General features: G+C 29.4%; 2 protein-coding genes across 4 annotated transcripts; both read left to right on the top strand.

Moving 5' to 3' along the window:
• The first annotated feature begins 1,024 nt into the window (after window positions 1-1,024).
• Window positions 1,025-9,707, top strand: LOC113873006 (RNA-binding protein 39). 2 transcript variants are annotated; one of them, XM_027510938.1, is made up of 14 exons: window positions 1,025-1,079; window positions 2,694-3,301; window positions 5,727-5,808; window positions 5,898-5,954; window positions 6,255-6,310; window positions 6,540-6,774; window positions 7,086-7,169; window positions 7,475-7,549; window positions 7,817-7,900; window positions 8,464-8,528; window positions 8,604-8,868; window positions 8,947-9,035; window positions 9,139-9,253; window positions 9,360-9,707. In XM_027510938.1, the coding sequence occupies exons 2-14, from the start codon at window positions 2,706-2,708 to the stop codon at window positions 9,399-9,401; spliced, it is 1,845 nt and encodes a 614-aa protein (XP_027366739.1). In that variant the 5' UTR covers window positions 1,025-1,079; window positions 2,694-2,705; the 3' UTR covers window positions 9,402-9,707. The 2 variants fall into 2 exon arrangements, with proteins under 2 accessions (XP_027366739.1, XP_027366740.1); XM_027510939.1 differs by lacking the exon at window positions 1,025-1,079 and adding an exon at window positions 2,424-2,551 and having other exon boundaries at window positions 2,661-3,301.
• Window positions 9,708-11,192: 1,485 nt separating this feature from the next.
• LOC113873007 (monooxygenase 2-like) lies at window positions 11,193-15,128 on the top strand. 2 transcript variants are annotated; one of them, XM_027510940.1, is made up of 6 exons: window positions 11,193-11,358; window positions 11,452-11,598; window positions 11,948-12,016; window positions 12,144-12,309; window positions 12,432-12,660; window positions 13,094-15,128. In XM_027510940.1, the coding sequence occupies exons 1-6, from the start codon at window positions 11,279-11,281 to the stop codon at window positions 13,645-13,647; spliced, it is 1,245 nt and encodes a 414-aa protein (XP_027366741.1). In that variant the 5' UTR covers window positions 11,193-11,278; the 3' UTR covers window positions 13,648-15,128. The 2 variants fall into 2 exon arrangements, with proteins under 2 accessions (XP_027366741.1, XP_027366743.1); XM_027510942.1 differs by having other exon boundaries at window positions 11,223-11,358; window positions 13,214-13,665.
• The last annotated feature ends 7,509 nt before the right edge of the window (window positions 15,129-22,637 follow it).

Genomic DNA, 22,637 nt, shown 5'->3' with positions numbered 1-22,637 from the left:
GAAATTGTCTAGGGATGGAATTGTTTGAGAACATCATTGAAAGCTAAGTTTTGGAGCCCATTCCATGTGATTCTATAAGACATTGAGGGGTATATATTGTAGTAATATTAGGTGGTTAGTCATAGATACTGAAAAAGTTGAAGGTCCAAAATTGTCCATAATCTTGTCCAGAATGGTCAATTATATGACGTAGATAACGACCATATATGAAAACGATAAGCAAAGATGCTATGAAGAATGTAATTATGCCGTCCAATTTGAAATCAATGGTTTTTGAGGATCTCCAAAGGTTGCCTTTGATTGGTCAAATTTTTAATCTGTTCTATTTTCTGCAATATTCTATATGTATGTGCAGTTTTTGGATCAGGTGTTATCGAAGGGAGATAAAGCTTAGTATAATTATTATTAATTATAGTTAGTATCATTTCATAGAAAATAAAACAATAATATACGTGTGGCTCTTAACTGAAGCCAATAAAAGTGATTAGTTAAAATGTGTTGAATTGAATGGTGTTTTGAATTCTAACTGGGATGTTTCTTCTGTTTGTTTCTTTATACTATTAGTTATGAGAGGAATGTTATTTTAACATCCAATTTGAATGTTATACTTGACAATCAGTATAAATTAAAAAGTAATTATGTTATAATAGTATAAAGTATTTAGTATAAATATTAGATACAAATTCAATCCTTCTTTCTCACTAGAAAATATTCGATACAAATGTATGTCATCTGGATTATTAAAATAAAATAAATAATTTTTCATATACTAATAATTAAGTATTAAGTTTGTTTTTATTAGTATATTCTTTTCATCTAATAATGATTAAACTGTTACTTAAAAAAATATTATTTCACACTAACATGCATCATGTTATTATGTTATTATGAATTCTTAATAGAAATTACAGTGTTTTTGTATTCTATTGGGCTTAAAAGAGGTAGGAGCTGACCTGGTCCTAAGTTATCAAAAGCCCATTATTTGACCAAAAACATCCTCTTTAGAGTTTCCACATCGTTAATTGATTGATTTTGCAGATATTCACCGAAACAAGCTTTTCTAAATTTCATTGCTGGAAGTTTAAAAGAGTTCTGATGGATTTTGATGAATATGAGTATTTAGAGTGGCTATATTTGGTCTAATATATTTCATGAAAAATAAGAACAACTCAATAAACAAAATAACAAACTAATAATAATATTGAAGGTTAAATATAAATGTAAATACTGAGTTTTTTTTTTTGTCAATTAAATACTGAGTATTAAACTTCACCCTTACTCCACAAAGCTTGCAGCTGTTTTTACTATTTATTTACATTGGTTGATCTATGAAAAGCTTTGTTTATTTAGCTGAATTTTGGGGGGAATTTTGCATCATCTAATAATATTGGTGGTTCTAGCATGGAGGTGAACAATTTTGAATGTTTTTTTATTTATTTGTTTTATTTGACTATGAAGGTGGAGATTTTTTTAACTACCCCACTGAAAATTTTGACATACTATGTATCTGTTTTGCCACTCCTTTATGGTTCTAGGCACAATCTGGTTCTATTACTGTTTCATTTGTTCTGAATTTCCCAAATTTGGGTGGGATGGCAATAATAATAACAATTTTGATTATGTTATTTTATGTTTATAAGTTAGTTCAACTGACTTTACTAGATAATTTTAATTTAATATACTAGCTTCATAGCTATTGACTTTCATCTAACTATCCTTGAAGTGAAAGTAACTAATGTGAATTTATTCCACTTACATTTTCATCAAATATATAATTTTGATTGGAATGGGAAATATTATCATTCCCTTTCAAATTATTCTCCCACATAATGGGTAAAAAAATAATATAGATCTGTTCCTTTTCTTTTCAACCTATCGTTATTTTTGTTTCGCTCCATTAACAACACTAATAAAATCTTAACACTATCTAAATAGGGATAACTAAAAAGTTTTTGGAGGGTAAAGAGGGTAGATAGCATAAAAGGATATTTTTCTTTGTTGGGCTCCAAAAATGGTAGTCTCAATACATTATCCATCAACTACTTTAAAAATTTGGTATAATTTTGATTTGTATATACTTTAATTTTTTTTTAGAAATGTTTAAAATAGCTGCAATATGTTATTGTACAGTGAAATAATACAGAAAATTGAGTGGTTATTGATTTTTAAGTGGGCCTTGAATAGAAATTTCAGTGTTTTTATTCTCTCTATTGGGCTTAAAAGAAGTGGGAGCTGACCTGGGCCTAAGTTTTCAAAAGCCCTTTTTTGACGGATTAAAATCCATCCACATTACACGTTAAAGACTATCAGTAGAAAATAATAACAATAATAATAATTTATCAATATTAAAATAATAATAACAGTAATTTTTATAGTGTGAGTGACGAGTAGTGAATATTACATTTTGATTTGAAAAACGACAGAACGAAGATTTCGAGTTTTAAAACTGCTTTTCTGCTTTGCTCTCTCTGAACCTCAGTTTCAAGAGTAGCAAACCCTAACGCCTCTTTTGATTATTCCCACTTGCAAGGGTTTCTCTTCGCTTCTCAAGGTGATTTATAATTTTACCATCATTCACTCTTCCTATTTGGTTTCCAAATTGCGTTATGTACTGTGCATCACTCCAGAGTTTCCACATCGTTAATTGATTAAATTTCCAGATATTCACCCAATTCTAAGTTTCATTGCTGGAGTTTAATAGAGTTATGATGGATTTTGATGAATATGAGTATTTAGAGAAAACTGTTGAAAATCCTGAATTTAATAAGGAGAAGCAAAATGGTGGGGACAGAACTGTGAAATCTGAAGAGAGGGGCCATAGTAGGAGTTCCAAGCATAAGGGTATTGAGAAGGACGATGATGTTGATTACCATTCCAAGCATCTGAAATCTGGAGATGATTCTCGTGATCATGACAGGTCGAAAGAAAGAGGCTCGTCTCGCCATGGTTCACAGTCTAGAGATGGAGACAAGGAGAAGGATCAGCATAGAAGCTCTGGGGGTAATAGGGATAGGAAGAGAGATAGGGAAAGAGACAATGAGGACAAGTATGGAAGGGAGAGAGACAGAGACCGGGACCGTGACCGTGACCAAGAAAGAGACAGAAGAGACCGGGGGAGTGAGAGTGAACGGGAAAGGGAGAAAGAGCACTCGCGGCGAAGCAGAAGTAGATCTGAAAGGCATCCAAGTCATCTGGATGACAAAGACAAAGAGACAAGTCGTGACAGAGAAAGAAGCCGGGATAAGGATTACAAAGATAGAGAAAGGGTGAGGGAATCAAGGGAACGAGATAGAGAAAGCAGGTATTGTTTCCTGTTCAAGTTTAATCCATTTTTGCTGCTGCACTAGATACAAAAGTAATAATTTTTGCTGGTGATAGTTATTCAGCTACTCTAGATTTTTGTTTCTTCACTTACTGTATCCATTGTGCATAAGGATTTTAGCTAGTAGTTTCTTTTCTGCTGTATGTCATCTAAAGAATTAACCGTCAACCTTGAGATCCCTGCAGTGTGATATATAGTATTGTGCTTTAGCAGAGCATTGGACATGGATAAGATACAGAAATGCTGTTTACTTGAAAGCCACTTCTGTAATGACTAAAATTCTTTTTGTTTTCAGCATAGAGTCCTGTATAATAGGTGGCTCTGCTTTCATGAAACTCCTCTTAGATTCTTCACCTTTATCATATTTATTGTCAAAATGTGATTCCTTAATTTCTAGTCCGTGTGCTTGTAAGTTAAAAATGAGGTCTTAATCAAAATGCAGCCTAATGAAATCCAAGGGCATGGATGTATTAGAATTTTTATGTTAGGATATTGGAGGGGGCAGTTACAAAGTTCTTGTCTGGACATGAACAGTTCATTGGAGGGGAGATTTTGTCTGATATCAGTCTGGGTGTTCTGTTATGCTACCTACACTTTCAAATATCTTGCAAAGTAGTAGATATTGAAAGCCATGTGTTCTCATCCGATACTGGTTGATTCTTTTCTTTATGATGTAATTGTTTAATTTGTCCACTTTCTTCTGTTTTCATTTTAACCAATCAAACTCCCAGATACTTCTTGAGATATAATATTACATGATCAAGTACTACTGTCTAGGATGCATGACACTACTCACAAGCCCTTTTTTAATAGCTTAAGTTTTTAGGTAGAGTCTCATTTCAATGTAGGATTTGAATCTAGCTGACCACATGATCTAGATTTTGGTCCTTATGGTCTTAAACTCACAGTCACAGCCTTAGTACAGTTGGAGTGCTAGGTTGTCGTGGCCTTGAAATTGATCCATGTTTCTAGTCTATTTGATTTTCTTGTATCGGGATGTTGGTATTGAGTGTAATATGTAAACTAAAATTGAGAATAGTGGTTCCTGAGTTGCATATGATTAGTGAAGCTGTATAACTGTCTTAAAGCTTCTGAATATTGAATATTAGGTTCTGGGAATTGACAGATATGATACAGTGACCATCAAATAGTCTTTCTGATAATTGGGCTTGGTACTGGAACCTCAGGTTATGGGTTTCAAAATCAGAAGTTTCTCCCTTCTAGAGAGTATTTGAAAAGCATGCGCTGCAAGATTTGAGGGGGTGTAGGGGATGAATGATTGTTGTAGCAGTGGTGATGCCATGCTATTTGTTATCCTTCCCTGTTGAACTTAGTTGCTGAATCACATTTATTCTGTTGCAGAAATGCTGGTGAGGGAGTAACGGGCTATGCTTAAGAGAAGCAATTCATCTTCTGATGCCTGTGGGCAAAAACAATGTTCATTTGGCTACATTTTGGTCACAATTTCTGTTACTGCATGTGATAAATTGGTGTCAGTCGTGATTAATTCAAGAAATATAAGATTTTAGAAAGCTTTCCAATTAGTAGCATTTCATTTTTCATATTAATTAGTTCATGATTTTGCAACTACCAGATGAAGTTCCTCTATGTCTGTTGTTGATGGGTAGCCCTGGGTGTTCCATTGCAGCATTAACTTTTTCATTCACATCTTTAGCACCTTGCATTGATTAATGTTATTAAAGCCTTTAATTTTGACATTTTTGGATCCTAGTGATTTACCTACTGCATGGAAAGGATGGCTCTTTTATGTACTGTGCTGTCCTGTTGCTGTTGATTCTTACCTTCAATTTAATCACCTCACTAGTGACATCTTATATAAAACTCGTTTTTATGTATAAAATCAGTTTCATTCTTTATGCTTGTGGTTTCTCTTACTCAGTATATATAAGCTTTTAACAGGTTTCAACTTAATGCAATTAGGTCCCTCAATCTCTCGTACTGCCATCAATTCGAGTTGGTGATGCTGTTTCGATATAAGATTTTATTTTATTTATAGAAGGTACAAAATCTTGTGTTAATAACAATTGGATGACATTCATTCCGTTCAATTAATTACTCTTTCCCACAATCTGTAGGTTTGATTCTTTGAGTTCAAGACACAAAGTCATGAATTCAAACTTGTTACCTGGGGATTTCATGTTAACTTAATCTAGTTCCCTGCAGGCTTATGTCACGTGGATTTGGGCTTTATACATGTAAAGACAATTTGCTGCCGTGTTGCAAATTTAAGGAACATGAAAATTGTGTGTTGGGAAAATATGGTTTATGCAATAGTTTGTTACCAGATGTTATTGTCATTTTCGAGTCTGAACTGCTGCTATAAAGAGGTTGCATGTATTCTGATAATTTGGGATTTAATTTTGTGTTGTTGTTAATGTTGCAGACGACCTAAAGAGAAAAAGGAAGAAACAACAGAACCTGAGGTTGATCCTGAAAGAGATCAAAGAACTGTGTTTGCTTATCAGGTATTCCAAATACATTTGGAATGCTAACACATGGTCTGTTTGTTAATATTCATTTACTGCCAGATCTAATCTTTGATGCACATTTACAGATTTCTCTGAAAGCAGATGAAAGAGATGCATATGAGTTCTTCTCAAGGGCTGGCAAGGTCATAATATTCCATTGACTTTCTTTACTAACATAAAAATTGCTTTCTTCTGTTACTGCTATGTGGCTTTAATTATGGTAATACATGAAAGCGAATTCTGACATTATTAATGGAAATGGATTTGTTTCCTTTTCTACTTTTGAGTCTATTGGATCCTTGTCTCCCTTAAAGAGTAATTGATTGCTAGATCAAATATAAATCTGAAAGGATTATACTGCATTTCCCTAATTTATCAGACAAAGTGCCAGAAGGAAATCCATTGTTGTTAATAACATGAATTATTTTTAATACTATTTTTAGGTGCGAGATGTTCGCTTGATTATGGACCGCAATTCAAGACGTTCTAAGGGTGTTGGGTAAGTGTCCGATAACTCTGATCTGAACTAAATTAACTTATTTCTCCTCTTAATTATGCAAGAGAAAAAAAAGTAGCATGAGAAAGGCTGTTGGGAGATGAGTTAACTGTTAAATAAATAGAGATAAGATTATATTATGAAACTTGGGATGACTTGTTTGATTCAAAATGTGTAAACCTCATCTCCGTTGGCTTTATATGATTATGTATTGCTTTCTTTATGTGTGCAGATATATTGAGTTTTATGATGTCATGTCTGTCCCCATGGCAATAGCACTTTCGGGCCAACCTCTTCTTGGTCAACCAGTGATGGTGAAGCCATCAGAAGCTGAAAAGAATTTGGTTCAGTCCACAACATCTGTTGCTAGTGGACCCACTGGAGTTATAGGCCCTTATTCAGGGGGAGCAAGAAGGCTGTATGTTGGCAATCTGCATTTCAATATCACTGAAGCTGATCTTCGCAGGGTGAGCACTTCTTGTTTCTTTTGTCCTTGGATGACTTATTGATGCATTTTGTGATTGATTCTCTAGAACTGGTTGACTGAAAGGAGTCTTCAATCTTCATGACATGATGCAATGCAAGATTAAAATGAGAGAGGGACCTGGACTGAGACGTTATCTGCTTTTATTTTTTTGTCTGCACCTCTTCTTTTCCTCGTGTTACATTTCTTTTAAGTCAACCTTTTTCTTTTCCTTTGTAGTTTAACAACCGTATTTTTTCCAGCATTGTATCTAATTGTTTGTGTTATTCTTTTATATTCTGTTAAATTCTTTAGGTCTTTGAAGCATTCGGTCAGGTTGAGCTAGTTCAGCTGCCTCTTGATGATAGTGGGCACTGTAAAGGTTTTGGCTTTGTTCAGGTGAATCTTATAGCTAATAATTGCTTTTTTTTCTAAGTTAATTGTATCAAAATTTTCTATTTTTTTCTTCCTTAGCTTATAGCATAATATTGAGCAACTGTTCGTTCTATGTGGTAGCTGCAATAATTTAAACTGAGGGAGAACTTCTATTTGAAACCATTGGAGTAAAGATGTACTTATGAATGGAGTTGCTACTGAGTTTTGATGCTTTTTTACTACATGGCTTTATGACAATGCTTTCTGCAAGTTGCAGTTGTTTCCAGCAGTGTAGGTTAATTGAAACAATTGTTTATTCTTTATTGTAGTTTGTGCGCCTTGAAGATGCAAGAAATGCCCAGAGCTTGAACGGTCAATTAGAGATTGGTGGCAGGACAATCAAGGTATCATTGATTTTTGTTCATAGATCTAATCTTTTTCTAAATTTAGGCTTTATATTTAATGAAGTTTGAGGTCCTATTAAATTTTGTAAATGTGAAATTGTTGAAATAACATAATGAGCAGTCAACTGACAGAGTGATTTAATTTGTATCTTGATCTTGTGATATATCTAACCAGATGGATAGATCATGTGTAGTAAACTAGTCATGCATTCTGATTCTTGCTGTTAAGTTGGTTTTATTATCTCTATTTTTTGTTTTATGAATTAGGTATCGGCTGTTACTGATCAATCCGGCATGCAAGAAGTTGGTGGAAATACTGGTGATTTTGATGATGATGAAGGAGGTGGCTTGGTAAGTAATCTATTTCTCAAGAGAATTGCTTACACTTACCTCCCTTATATTTACAATACCTACATGGAACTCCACTAATGCATTGCAAGTTGTAACAGCCACATTCTTAACTGAATAATCATATTTCATTAGTGTGGTTATTATGTAATCAAACTGGGTTACTCTATTCTATACTGGAATAATTCTCTTTTATTTCAGATATATATCAGCAACTGTATGAATATTGCCACGACTTATTTCCATATTTGGTTGGTTTTCTAGAAAATTTTCATATAGGAAGTGCACACATCAAGATCATGAACAGTGCAGTAATTAAGTGTCTGAGAATTATTAGTCATTTATACAATCAACTAACATCTAGGAAACTAATGCTAGCTAAAAGTTTACATTTCAGACCTGAAAAATTGGCTAATGAAGTTCTGGATATTATTAGAATGAATTATTTTTGTATGAGCATTTTTGAATCTTAGTAATTTAACAAAACTAAATTGTCAAAGGGTTTACTGTTAGTCATTACTAAGTTTAACAAAACTGATGTCTTAGCTGACCTTTCTGAAATTCAGTCCCTGAATGCATGTTCGAGAGCATTACTCATGCAGAAGTTGGATCGGAGTGGCACTGCATCAAGGTTTGCCCCCTGCCATTTTGGTTTTTCATATTTTGAGATCAATATAAACCTCACTTTTTGTGTTTTTGTTGACAGCATGGTTGGTTCCCTTGGTAATTCTGTTGTCAACAGCTCAAGTCTTAATCTACCAGCAACAGGAAACATACCAGCAGCAGCAGCTCTTCTGGGAGCAGCATCTGTGGGTTCTCCACTGGTTTCCCCCCTTTCTTCTGTTCCTGCAGTAGCTGGATTGCCAGGTGGAGGTCTCCAAATTCCCACTGCTACAATCCCTTCTATTGATACAATAGGTGTTCCAAGTGAATGCTTATTGTTAAAGAATATGTTTGATCCCAAAGATGAGGTGGCTAAATTGCACTTTTACTTGGAATTTTTGTTGTCAATTTTTTTTGTGTCTAATTACTGGTATGATGTGCTGCAGGACGAACCAGATTTTGATTTGGATATTAAGGAAGATGTTGAAGCAGAATGCTCCAAGTTTGGGAAATTAAAACACATATATGTTGACAAGTGAGTAAACTAGTAATGCTTATTTACCTCTTTGACTTCTATGAGAGTTGAGACTAAATGTTTGTGGCATTTCCATTTATTTATTATTTTGTATGATATTCAGGAAGAGTGCTGGTTTTGTCTACTTAAGATTTGAAGATACCCAATCCGCTGTAAGTGCACAGCGGGCCTTGCACGGAAGATGGTTTGCTGGGAAGATGATCACTGCAAGCTTCATGGTACATTTGATTGGCTTTATTTTCCTTTGTTTGATTTTGTGGATATCCACAAGTAATGAGATCTTTCCCTAACCAAGAATCTATCAAATATTTTATATGCTGGCAGGTGCCCCAGTCATATGAGGATAAATTCCCAGAGAGCAGATAAATTCATGGAATCAGTATTAGGTAGTTGTTGCATGAGAGGAGTAATCTCGTGGCAAAAACAATCATCTTCAGATTTAAACGTCCTATTATAGTATTACAGTTGTAGCTTGGCAGTGTTACTGATTGAGAGAAGGGTTTTGTGATTCTTGGAAACACTCGTTTTATTCGACTTCGGCTAATTGCAATCACACAAAGTTTTGATGTATATGCCTATAAGGAAACCACTGAGGAGTTAGTTAAGACAAGTTTAGCGTTTTCTTTTTGTTGTCGGTTAACAAGTTTATGAAGAGATAAGATAATGCTACTCCAATAACACTTCATAGCAATTTTTACAATTTAAGAGGGAAATAAAATGAAAAATAAAGAGTAGAGTGAAATCAAATAGGTAATGTAATAAAGTAAAGTAAGAAAAATGAGTTGTGAAAAATGTTTAAAAAAATTATTGAAAGAATAATATTACTATTCTCTCACCGTCCGAGTTGTAATATAATATATGTAAATTTGAGAGGATATTATTTTTCAAATTGATTATTGTGATTTTTTTAATATTTAAAAGATTAAAAATATTTATATTTTTTAAAAATAAATATTTAATTTTATTATTTATTAATATAAATTAATGGTTATAATTATTTCATAGAATCGTAATTAGTTTTAAAAAAATTAAGACAGGCGCCCTTCTGATGTTTCTCCCAATTTAATTGTTGCAAACTGTTTGGTTCAATTCGAGAACGAACTCACCGAGTGTTTTAATTAAATTATTTTTGTAACATTTAATATAGCATTTTTGGTTCTGCCTCAAATTTACTTACTATTTCAATGTTAAAAGTACAAATTTCACATTAAAATGTGGTGATTTTATTTTTATTAGGTTTCTTTCTAACCATGCACTTGAATGTGATCGTTTGGTCATTCATAAATAAACCGTAGAGGATTTTGATTGAAGAGAACTTCGGGAGGACGGATGTCAGCAATGACAGAAGATTTGTCTACTTTACAAGAAGAAGATACAATGCAAGTTTGCTGCGAATTGTATGTGTCCCCAATGGTTTGCCACATGGAACTTTTCAGTCTAAGTTTTTGCTTTTCTCAACTTGTGTTCTTTGACTGGGATTACTTACCTTGAAAACAATAAATATTCAATTATCTTAAAATATTTACTTAATCTAATTTGTTTATAAAAATATTACTAAATAATCAATCAAGATTATAAACATAGAACAGTCTTTCAATAAATTTTTCATTTTTCACACTAGTTCTTAAAACATAAATAGTATAACAATTTAATCTGACAAAATTATTACTGGTCCAAAGTAACGATTAAGTTTTTTTTTTTAAGGATTTAAGTGTTTTTCGTATTTTTATTAAAGACTAATTTAAAACAGTTCAGTTTAAACGCCTGTAAATTATTTTTGGAGTAAAAATGGGAATGAGAGGTTATCCAAAGGTTATATTAACACCCACCCACTCATGAAATATTCTTAGCCAAAGATATCGAACAAAGAATCATTTTGTGAGTTGCGCTGATTTTTTTAAATTTTTTATTTGGGTCTTGGGATATTTTAGATATATATGATGTAAGCCTTAGTTCATAACACACATAATGACATTTAGTGTCCAAATGTGGAGGATTTAACATTTGCTTGTGGCTCAGTGGCACAGTATCTGAATAGTGTCAGTGTCACATCTTACGTATGGTCTTTCATCATCAAAATTGAATTATGACACCCGTATCATCGTGCTCATCATCTTTATCCAACTATATAAGCTTTGTATGTAAAGATATATACTCAATTACCTCTAAATATTTAATATTCCAATAAAATATTAAATGCTAGAAGGATTGCCTTTTCGCACAGTGCCTAACATCATATAGTAATGGAAACAGAAGTTGTTGAAGATATTGTGATTGTTGGGGCTGGGATTGCTGGCCTTACAACATCCTTAGGACTACATAGGTACCTTCTCACTCTCTTTCTCTTAAATAAACTATGATTATTAATGTAATTTAATTTAGCTAGTATTTGATATTCAATTATTCATGCTTGCAGGTTGGGTATCCGAAGTTTGGTGTTAGAATCTTCAGATACTTTGAGGATCACTGGGTTTGCTTTGACATTATGGGACAATGCTTGGAAGGCATTGGATGCTGTTGGTGTTGGAGACATTCTCCGCCAGCAACATGTCCAGCTGAGTGGGTTAGTATATTGCAGCCACATATTTTTAACTTTCTTTTTTTGATATTATTATTTCAGTATTGGCTGAAAATTTATTCTAGTCTTGTTAATAAAAATTAAATTCAAATTATTTAGGATGTGTGTGGCTAACCAGCTTAACTATTAATAAAAAAATCCTAGTTTTGCCTTTTGGAGTCACATAGTGGTCCGTCTCATTTCTTTTGTATTATGTGTGTATGGTTGTGAGTGTGTGTGTTCTATTCTTAGATTTCATTATAAAAAAAATGAACAGAAATGAAAAGAAGAAGTCTAACCTAATTTGAGTGAAGAGTTAAGAGCCTGAAACTAAAGTACTCGAATTGGAATACAGGAATGTTACTACTTCTTTGGTTACAGGGAAACAAACATCAACTACACCTTTCAAAGCAAGAGGAAAAGAGTAAGTGCACTCCATGAATACAAATTAGCGTGTCCAAATGTTTCAATTTTTTGAGTTTAAAACTAACTTTTGAGATCTTAAATTTGATATGAATTCTTGCTATGATGGGTTGTTTTGTGCCATGCAGTGGAGCCTTTGAAATTCGTTGTGTTAAAAGGCAGTTAATGTTGGAAGCCCTTGTTAATGAGCTTCCAAGTGGAACCATCAGGTTCTTGTCAAAGGTGGTTGCTATTGAGGAATCTGGATACTATAAGATCCTCCATCTTGCTGATGGAACAGCCATCAAAACCAAGGTATGTGTAACATGGCATGTGAAATAAGCAAAGATTTTTCATATATAATAAGCAAAGAACTTCTATTATGAATCCAAGTTAGTACACTTCAATTGATACATTGATATTTACAATTGGAAAAGGTATTGATTGGGTGTGATGGAGTGAACTCAGGGGTGGCAAAGTGGCTAGGCTTCAAGGAGGCCTCTTTTACAGGGAGATATGCAGTCAGGGGTTTTGCTGAGTCCAAGAGCAATCATTGGCTTGATCCCAAGTTCATGCAGTTCTTTGGTAAAGGCTTTCGAGCTGGTGCTATTCCTTGTGATGAGAAGACCGTTTACTGGTTTTTCACTTGGACACCAACTAGCCAAGGTGAATTTACTGGTTTTTTGTCCATAATGTTGATATAGTCTGTTGAGATATTGTTATGTGTTAATATTCAGTTTAACCTACAAATAAAAATTTATAAATCAGTAGAAACTAAAATAAAAAAAAACTCGTTTGAAATTATTAAAACAAAAAAATCATTAAAATGTGAGCACCAGAATCATATTTAAACTTTTTTTTATTAAAAAAATGTTATTAATGAACTTTCATTAAAATTTCTAATACGGTCCTAACATAATTTTTAATAAAAAAAATTCTATTTTTGATTCTTTAACTATTACTTTTAGGACATTGATTAGGAAGACTCAAATTGTAATTGCAAAAATTAGCATTCATTCACTATACTCATTAGCTTGTGACATTTAACAGTGTGATTTCCATTTGTTACATTTATTTGTCCACTTGGTTTGTCTTGTAGACCAAGAGCTAGAAGAGAACCCTGCTAAACTGAAACAATATGTGTTAAACAAGCTTGAGAAGATGCCAAGTGATGTTAGATTCTTCATAGAAAAAACTGAACTAGATGGTTTCCTAGCAGTTCCATTGAGATATAGACATCCTCTGGAGCTGATGTTGGGGAATATTAGCAAGGGCAATGTTTGTGTTGTTGGAGATGCTTTCCACCCTATGACTCCTGACCTTGGCCAAGGAGGGTGTTGTGCCTTAGAAGATGGGGTGGTTTTAGCTAGGTGCCTAGCTGAGGCCTTCTCCAAGGAACCATGGAGACATGTCAAAGAGAAGGATGAAGAAGAGTACCAATACAAAAGGATTGAGGGATGTTTGAAGAAATATGCAAACCATAGAAGATGGAGAAGCATTGATCTCACTGCTACATCTCACATGGTGGGTTCTATTCAGCAGGGTGAGTCTAAATTTGTTACCTTTTTGAGGGACACCATTTTGGCTGCATTTCTAGGTAGCCTGTTGTTGAAGAAGTCAAAGTATGATTGTGGAGAACTCAATAGCTCTTAATGTGTATTCAATTTTGCTTATTTTAAACAATAATTTCTCCAAATTATGTGTTTCCTAACATGCATAGTCACAATTAGCTTGTGAAATGCTCAGTCCGGCCTTGTAATGATTTTGATGCCATTTTTTTTTCTTTTTCTTCTCTCTGTTTTTTTTATGTTGCTCAGTAAAGTTGGCATATATAAGAATGTAGTCTTGGTTCAATTACAATTAATCAATGGTGCTAATTAGCAAATTGTGAAAGAATAAAATAAGAACAATGACCAATCTTGGATAAACCAGCACATCAACCACGATATTTGACTCATTATGGAGTTATAAAATATTTGAAAACCATTGATGCTTAAGGATTCGAAAACCTGTTACTGCATTCGATTAATTTGATGTACATCTCTTATCTGTACTCTATATACACAATAGAGAAAGAATAATGGTTGATTCTTAAAGTTACATTATTTATGTTTTTATCATTTTGATGTGTGTCTAAAGACAAGTTAAAAACTATTAAATATACTTTTATTGAATGTGTTTAAATTATTATAAAAAGTATGTATTAGATATATTTTTTTAAGAAAATAAAAAAACATTTTAACTTCTTAGCAAATACTGTTGAACACACATTTAAAAAATGTCTATTTTTAAGTCACATTTAATATAGTTAAAAATGGACAAAGAAAGTAAAAATAATTTCTAATTATGAATGTATTATATCTACCTCTATATATAATTTGAGTCTTAATTTTTAAATGAAATTTTTTAAGAGTCTTCTTGAATAAAAGTATTTAGAGATTAATTATCATCTTAATTTTAATTTATATTTTAGACTTCATTTTTTAATTTTAAAACTTTTTATCTTTATTATTAATAAATAAAATATTTAACACTTATTCTTTTACAAAACCCTAATAACAGAATACATAATACACATATAATTATTAACTAAATAACTTATTAGTTTTGGTTTAAAATGATCTTTAATCTTAAAGACAAAAGCATAATCAAAATCTTTTCTTTATCTCATATCTGTTTCTCACTTTTGCAGACAACAACTGTCAATATCAGTGTTTGAGACATTTTTTCTCAATTATTGATGCCTATTCCACCAAACGCTTATTATGGCAACATTAAAACCAAACAAAGATTTCAATTCAGCAAGCCAACATTTTTTTTTTAATTTTGTTTATTTAGTTTAAATTCAATCAATTGATTAACACATCTAAAATCATTGACCACGTGAGTTATTTGATACCTAATTCCTTTAACTTAACTTGTAGTGTTATTTACAATAGTTATATTTGCCAAAATTGATTTTACACTTAATGCATATTTTATTATAAAATAATTTTTATACATAATTTATAAGTACTGTTTTTTTTTAAATAAGAGATTTTTTATAACTATTTTTAAATGAGATTATTTTCAGAATTAATTTTTTTATTATGTCATTTTTTTACATTATGTATTTTTTATTTAATATTGATTTAGATTTTTATAATATTCTAATTTTAAATAAAAATTTTAAGAATAAAGGATAATATAATATATAATTTATAAATTAGAGTTCCAACATGTGATTTAAAAGATGCAAGATCATATCTTGCTTTACTTGATAAACTCTATAAAAATTATTTTTAATTTTATTTAATATAATATAATATTTATTATTAACAATTAGAATATTTATATTTTAATTTATAATATGTAAAAATGATAATTTACTGTCTTTTTAATTATTTATTTTAAATAAATTAACTAAATTAAATGATAACTGTGCACCAACATACAAACAATTACTAATATTGTTATGAAAATTGATTTAAGCATATATTGATTACATTTTAAATATAGTTTTACTTAAATCATGTTTACTAAATTTTAAAATTATTTTTTATAAAATTTAATAATAAATGCATTTTAATTTTTTGTATTAAAAGAGTTAAATATCGACACAATTTTGTACCCAAAAAAATATATCCACACAATTGAAATGTTCCATAATTTGGGGTGATGGGCGGCTAGATATTGTTGTACCCTTTATTAATTGAATTTAAATTTTTATTTTATAAAATATTTCGATTTAATGTTTTAATAAATCATTAAAATAAAATTTTATTATTAATTAGAGAAAATACATATAATATTATACTTAAATTTTTTCCTTAATTATTTATATATGGTTAGTTTTTCTTAATTTAAAATCATTAAAAGTAAAAAATATAACTAAAAGACCAAAAATTTATTCCCACTAAATTATTCACTCATTTATTTTGAATGGACGATGGCGAAGACAGATGCTGTCGGACGAAAGCGATACGTAAGTTTAGGGGTGTACATGTGTCGTTTTAGTTCAAATTTGGAGAAAAAAATAACTTAAACCAATAAAAAAGAATTGATTTGGTTTAATTTAAATTTATGTAAAAAATTTAAAAATTTGAACTAATTTAAACTAAATATGAACTGATTAATTTAGTTTGAATCATTAGACTGATATATAATTTTAACATAATTATATAATGTCACGACTCCTTTTATAAGGAACCGAGAATATTGTTTCTACATCACAAACTTATTTAAAATAAATAAAGTATAGAGAATATAAATATGAAATTCTCTTCTCATTTAAAATAAAACAGAGTTTCTTACAACAAATATCTAATAAAACAACACAATATTATATTTAGTTCATAATATTCAAAATACCCAAAATTATACTACGTAACTCCCTCTACATGAGGTCTCAAAAGATAAGGAAAAAGGATTTTGATGCAATATTACTCGACCCAGCTTCAATCATTTCTTCACTGGCCCCTCAGTCTGTAAGGTAGATGCAACACCTGCTACATCTGCTCACGTACCACCGTACGATCATCGCAGTACACACGCACACAACGACAAAGAAAGAAATGTAAGGGTGAGCTTACCAAACTTAAAATAAAATCATATATATAGAGTAAAATATTTCTCACAGCAATAATCCCATGCATTTCCAGCCCATCTAATGCTCAGCATGAAAACGATTTCCAACTGGTTTCACAGCCTAAGTAATCCAGAAGGAACCGAGCCGGTCCGGGAGCGACCCATTCCGGTATCTAGATCCAGACAGTACAGCAGCATGAACTTACTGTTACACGTCTACCCACCTAAACATGTAACTCGGCTCTATAATGATGCAAAATATATATCTCAGCATGATGCACACCGCCAAAGTTATTTTAACAGCTCAACTAAAGCAAGTTTATAATAGATCAGCCAAAATCTTAGCATTTTAAATCAATTAACAACAGTTACAGCTTAGAAAATAGCTTTTATTCAAAAGATCTAACAAAATCATATCAAAACATCTTGAAATAGCATATTAAACCGTTCAAAATGTAGTTCATAGGTTAAAGTAAACTCCCCTTACCTCAGAAAAATGATTCACACTAGATCTACCGAATATTACTTGTTTTAATGCAAGATTTACCGAAGATTCGGCTTTAGAACGAAGTTTCTCTTAAGAACACCATGAACTTCTATGAGAAAGAAAAGGAGAAGAGAAACGAACGGTAAATTTAACTTCAAACTTAAAGAAACTTACTTCAAATCCTTCAGAATAGACGTAGAATCTCATATATGACAAGAAATCTAAGTTTAGGAAGGTTTAGTATGAGAGAAATGGTGGTATTTGGCCTTAGAACCTTTGAGAACCTTAGATAGGGGTGAAGAAATGAAAATTTCGTGTGAAGCCCCCTTTTTATAGAAATTTTTTGAAATTTACTGTTTACCGCCGGAAACACTGTTCACTGCCCTACTGTTTACGCCGGAAACACTGTTCAGGGCACTATTCACGCCGGAAAATACTGTGCACGTGTATGTGACGTCAGCCATGACGTCACTGATGACATCAGCAGTCACTATACATACGCGGTTTGCACTGTTCATACACAGTTTTATTGTTCAACTGACACTGTTCATACGATACTGTTTACTTTCTTTTTTTTTAATAAATAATTTCAAACTCCATCTAAATCTATTCCAATACCAAATAATCCTTCAATTAACATTGAACAAGTATAAAATATTATAGATTACTCAATAATAAATCTCTAGCCTGACATATAACATTCTAACATAAATTTTAAAAAAGTTTCAATTCAAAACATATCTTATTATTACATGTGAAGATGTTTTTTTTTTTTAAAATAATAGTTAACGTAAGTCAATAAGTTAATCAGGTATGTCATTGAGTTTACAGGTTAACTTGTGCCAACCTGTTATCTGAACCAAATCACGTCAGATTTAATTGGTTTGAATTGAATCAAACCTGTTAAGTATCAATTTGAATCATTTTCTGATTTAAATTAGTTTAAATCATTGAGTTTATTGATTTATCTGATCCAATAGACATTTATATGTGAGTTATTTATTCGTTTATCTTTTATTTGAATGGATAATTTTGAAAAAAAAAAAGTAACTTTATTTAAATTAGTAATTTTATTTGTTTAAATATTTTATCTTTATTAGTTAGAAAATATAAGAAGTGATATATTTTACAATTTTTTTTCGCTTGTAATTTTGGACGGTGAAGAATAGTTCTTTTTTTTTTTGTTTTTTAATACTAAATAATTTTTAAAATAATATAAAAATAAAATTATAAAAATATTATATTAAAATTATAATTTTTTAAATGAATTATTATTATTAATTTATTTTTTATTGGTTTAAATATAAGTAGAGAAATTTGTTTACTTGTTTCTTTTAAATAAAATAATATAAGAAAATGTAATTCTATTAAATATTTACAAATATTTTTAACGTTGATAATAACTCTACTCAATTCTAACAAATTTATATCACGTAAATAATACATGTGATTAAAAAAATAAACTCACATGATATGATAAAAAATCATCACTTAAGATAATTTTTGAAAATACTTTTTTTTAGTAAAGGTTCACAATTATTATATAGAACCAGATTAAATAGATTTAATTATTTTTTTGTCCTCTTAATATAATTTTCAAGAAAATTTAATATTATTATTATTTCTCAAGTTTACCCTATAATTTCAAAATGAAATAAATAAATGTGGTCTACTATATTTTTTTTACTAATTTCTAAAAGAATTTGTTAAATTAGCTCACAATCTTCCATTGCTTGCAAGATAGGAGCTAACTTGGATTATAAAAAATTTATATTAAATATATTAAAATAAATATTTTTTTTAAAGTTTTATTTAAATGTTTTAAAAAAATAAAATAAATTAAAAAAAAGAAAAAGAAAAAAAAAGAATAAATATTTCTTTTATTTGAACGTAAGAGAAGAATTTAATTATATAAACGATGTTATTGTATTATATATATATATATATATATTTAAAAAATATAATAAATTAATATTTTTTATTTTAAAAATTAATATTTTTATTTTTTAATTTAAAAAAATACTTTAAAACTATTTTTTAAAGAGAATTAAAATTTTAATAGTAAAACAATAAAAAAGAGTAAAATAAAAAAAAACTCAAAAATCAATTTAAAAAAAAATTTAAAAACTGTCTGTCCATTCATTATTTAATTAATTAACTTTTAAATAAAATATTTTGTTAATTCTAATAAAATTTTATTAAAAAAAATATTTATTGTATTTTTATAATTTTAATATAATAATTATAAATTTTTTTATTTATAAATACTAAAGAACTGAGATTAACAAAATCTTTAAATAAGAGATAATCATCACTAATTTCTGTCCACCCCTCCTAAAAATGAGATTTAAAGGCTTAGAAAACAAAAATGGAAAACCCCATATCCTTGGTGGAAGCTTTCCTCATCGTTCATGGCACTGCACTTTGGTTTTTGTTATTTTATTGTGTGATTGTTGAGCTTTTCATTTTTCTCCCTTTGATTATATATGTAAGAGATGCAAAGCAATCCATTATAAGATACCGAACATCCAAAATAATATTAAAAATACAAAAAGTGAGAAAAGGGGCAATAGCAATATGAAAAGCAGATTAAGCAAAAGTACACTCTGCATCTTCATCATCTCAATCTTAAACGACACAAAATAAAGACATGTTTAATTAATTCTAGTTTTTCACAAACCTCATGCTCAACAACCTTTCTTTTTTGGCGTTTTTTGCCTAAGTTTAGGTTATTCCTTTTGCAATACACGTAATTAATCCATTAAGTACATTACTACTTGTATTAGTGTAACTTTTTGATTAAAATTAAAATAATATTTATTATAGTACTTGTAAATACAAAAATACATTCTATATTTTTTTTAAATTAAATTCTTACAATGAATTTAACGGATCAGGATTCTTTTCATGACTTTCATGTTTCGTACTTTTACATTTTCGTTTAAGTGAATTATTTTTTACTTAAGCAAAAATACAAAAGTAGCGGCATATAAAAGTCATGTTCGTGAAAAAAAAAAAAAAAAGAATCTTATCCGAATTTAACAATTATCAAACGTTTTAAATGATGTGATTTGAATCACTTACACTGTATGATTGATTAACGAGTCACATAGTATCCAAACATAAAGGTCGTGAATCCGTAAAAGATGTTATTTTGTAAATCGATGGAGGTTGACTACTCAGATTGTTTGTTTTTCAAATTAACCAATTAAGTGTTTGTAAATTACTATTTTTTATCTTTTTTATAAAAAATAAAATAGAGTATTTTTTTAATCTTTATTATAAAAAATAAATGATAAATTCAAGATATTTAATTATTAAATTTTATTTATATATTTTTTTATTAATATCATCAAATATATAAATTCCTAACTATATTATTTAATATCATAAATATTTTTAAAATAAAATTTATATTTATAAAAAGTATAATTGATTTAATTATTTATTTATTTATTTAATCTTTTATTTCTTATAAAAAATAAAAACAGTATAAAATTATAAATTAAATTATTTATATGCCATGAGAGTTGTGATAGATTTGAATTTTTTTATATTGACTAGTTCTGATGTGATTGTATAAAATTATTTATACGCAAATGAGAGTCGTGATATATTTGAATTCTCTTATATTATTAATTGACTAGTTCTGATGTGACTGTATTAAAATGAGAAAAAACACTTTTTTTAAATTAAATTTAATAATTATTAGAAGAATTTATAATCAGTTATAGTAAATTTTATTTGATAAAAAACTATATTTTTCTTTTTTTAATACGACTAGATTACAACCGTTAACATCTTAACAATCTAAATCATATATAAAAACATCATTAACAAGAATAATGATAATATTTACATAATAACAAATTAAACAGTCAAATCAAATAACATAAAAGAATTTATAAAAAAATTATAATAATTAAAATAACAAAATAAAAAATAAGTATGGATTATTTATCGTATAAACACTTTTAATGTAAGAGATAAAAATTACCAAATCAAATAGACTAAAGAAATAATTTTATTATAATTAATAAAAGTATATAAAAATTACATATATAAGCACACAAATCATTTTTTAATCAATCAATCAACTCTATTAACAAAACTTATAATATTGATAATTAAGAAGATGAAAATATGCAAAAAACAAATTTATTATATAAATATTATTAATCATATCTTGTATGTTATTTTAACAATCTAACTATTTAAAATAAAAAATTACTCTTAGCAAAAATAAAAAAAATTACACATCATGAATCGTCGTCTCTCTTAAATTAACTTTAACAACGTGCTTATCTTCTGACATAATATAAAAGTATAATGCTGGATAATACTAATTAAAAAATATATTAAAAATCACAGTTGATATATATATATATATATATTTAATACAAATGTGTTTAACTTTTTTTAAAATATATTTAATTTTTTCTTTCTATATATAGGTTTTGAATTTTCCTTAAACTCTTTCTAATAATATATATTTTGTCTATTAAAAAAAATTTACAAAAGTTAAATTATTTTTTTAAAAAAATAATAAATCTAAAATAACTTTATTCATCTGGCCCATTGCATGTCATGTAACTCGCAAAAGTTGAATTATTCTCTAAAAAGTATAATAAATATGAAATGACTTTATTCATCTGGTTCGTTGCATACGCCAATGGACTTTATCTAGCTCAATATTTATGTATATTTTCACTGATTGAACCTTTTCACTGCAGAATTGTTATGCAGCTTACGATGGAATCCAATTGCCACGCACTATGAAAATGTTGATGAACAAGTTATTATATATAATAGTTTTTAAAGATCAGATGCGGTATCCTTTCCACACCTCAATTTGAAGATACGATTTATCTTTTTGAGCAGTTGAGCAGAAAAAGAAGATAGACACTCATTGTGCCCGAAACACGTTGGCACGTATATAACCATGCATGTTTTAACCATTAAATTAGTCATTCAATCACAATTTATTTATTGTTCAAATTTCAATTAAACCAGTACTATTTTTGCTACTTTTTATAAGTTATTTTAGCGAATAACATCAAATTGAAAATCCTAGAAGTCTAGGACCCGATCAAGAAATTAAAATTGCAGGTAAATTACGAATGATCATAAGTATATATATATATATACCTAATTTTGTTTTAAATTTTAGCGAATATGTTAATAGCATTACAATTATTGTACAATTATTGGTGTATTGCATGTGCAATAATCACCGAGGAATTAATGGAACACAAATAGTACAGGGAATCTTTCATACATATATATATATATATATATATATATATATATATATATATATATTGCTATTCAGCTGAGTAATATGTGCAATAAACAGGTGTAGGTAACTAAGCTTTTTTGGCAAATTAGAGCCGGTAGGACTTGTATTGTCGGTGTAATAAATTAAGTTAGATATCTGTCATTAGTGATTATCGTTTTGGTCGTCATCTTTCACTAACTATAATCCATTTAAACGTTTCATTTCCTCCCCTCTATTTAGCTTCTCACTAAGCTAATTACTCAATCCAACTACTATATATATTCGACAGTCCTTGTAAAAAAGATAGGCTAG

The sequence above is a fragment of the Abrus precatorius genome, unplaced genomic scaffold (assembly GCF_003935025.1).
Source record: "Abrus precatorius isolate BTA unplaced genomic scaffold, Abrus_2018 Scaffold7, whole genome shotgun sequence".
NCBI classification, from domain to species: Eukaryota; Viridiplantae; Streptophyta; class Magnoliopsida; order Fabales; family Fabaceae; genus Abrus; species Abrus precatorius.
Note: the sequence above shows the minus strand (reverse complement) of the source record. Positions and strands in the feature narration are given on the sequence as shown.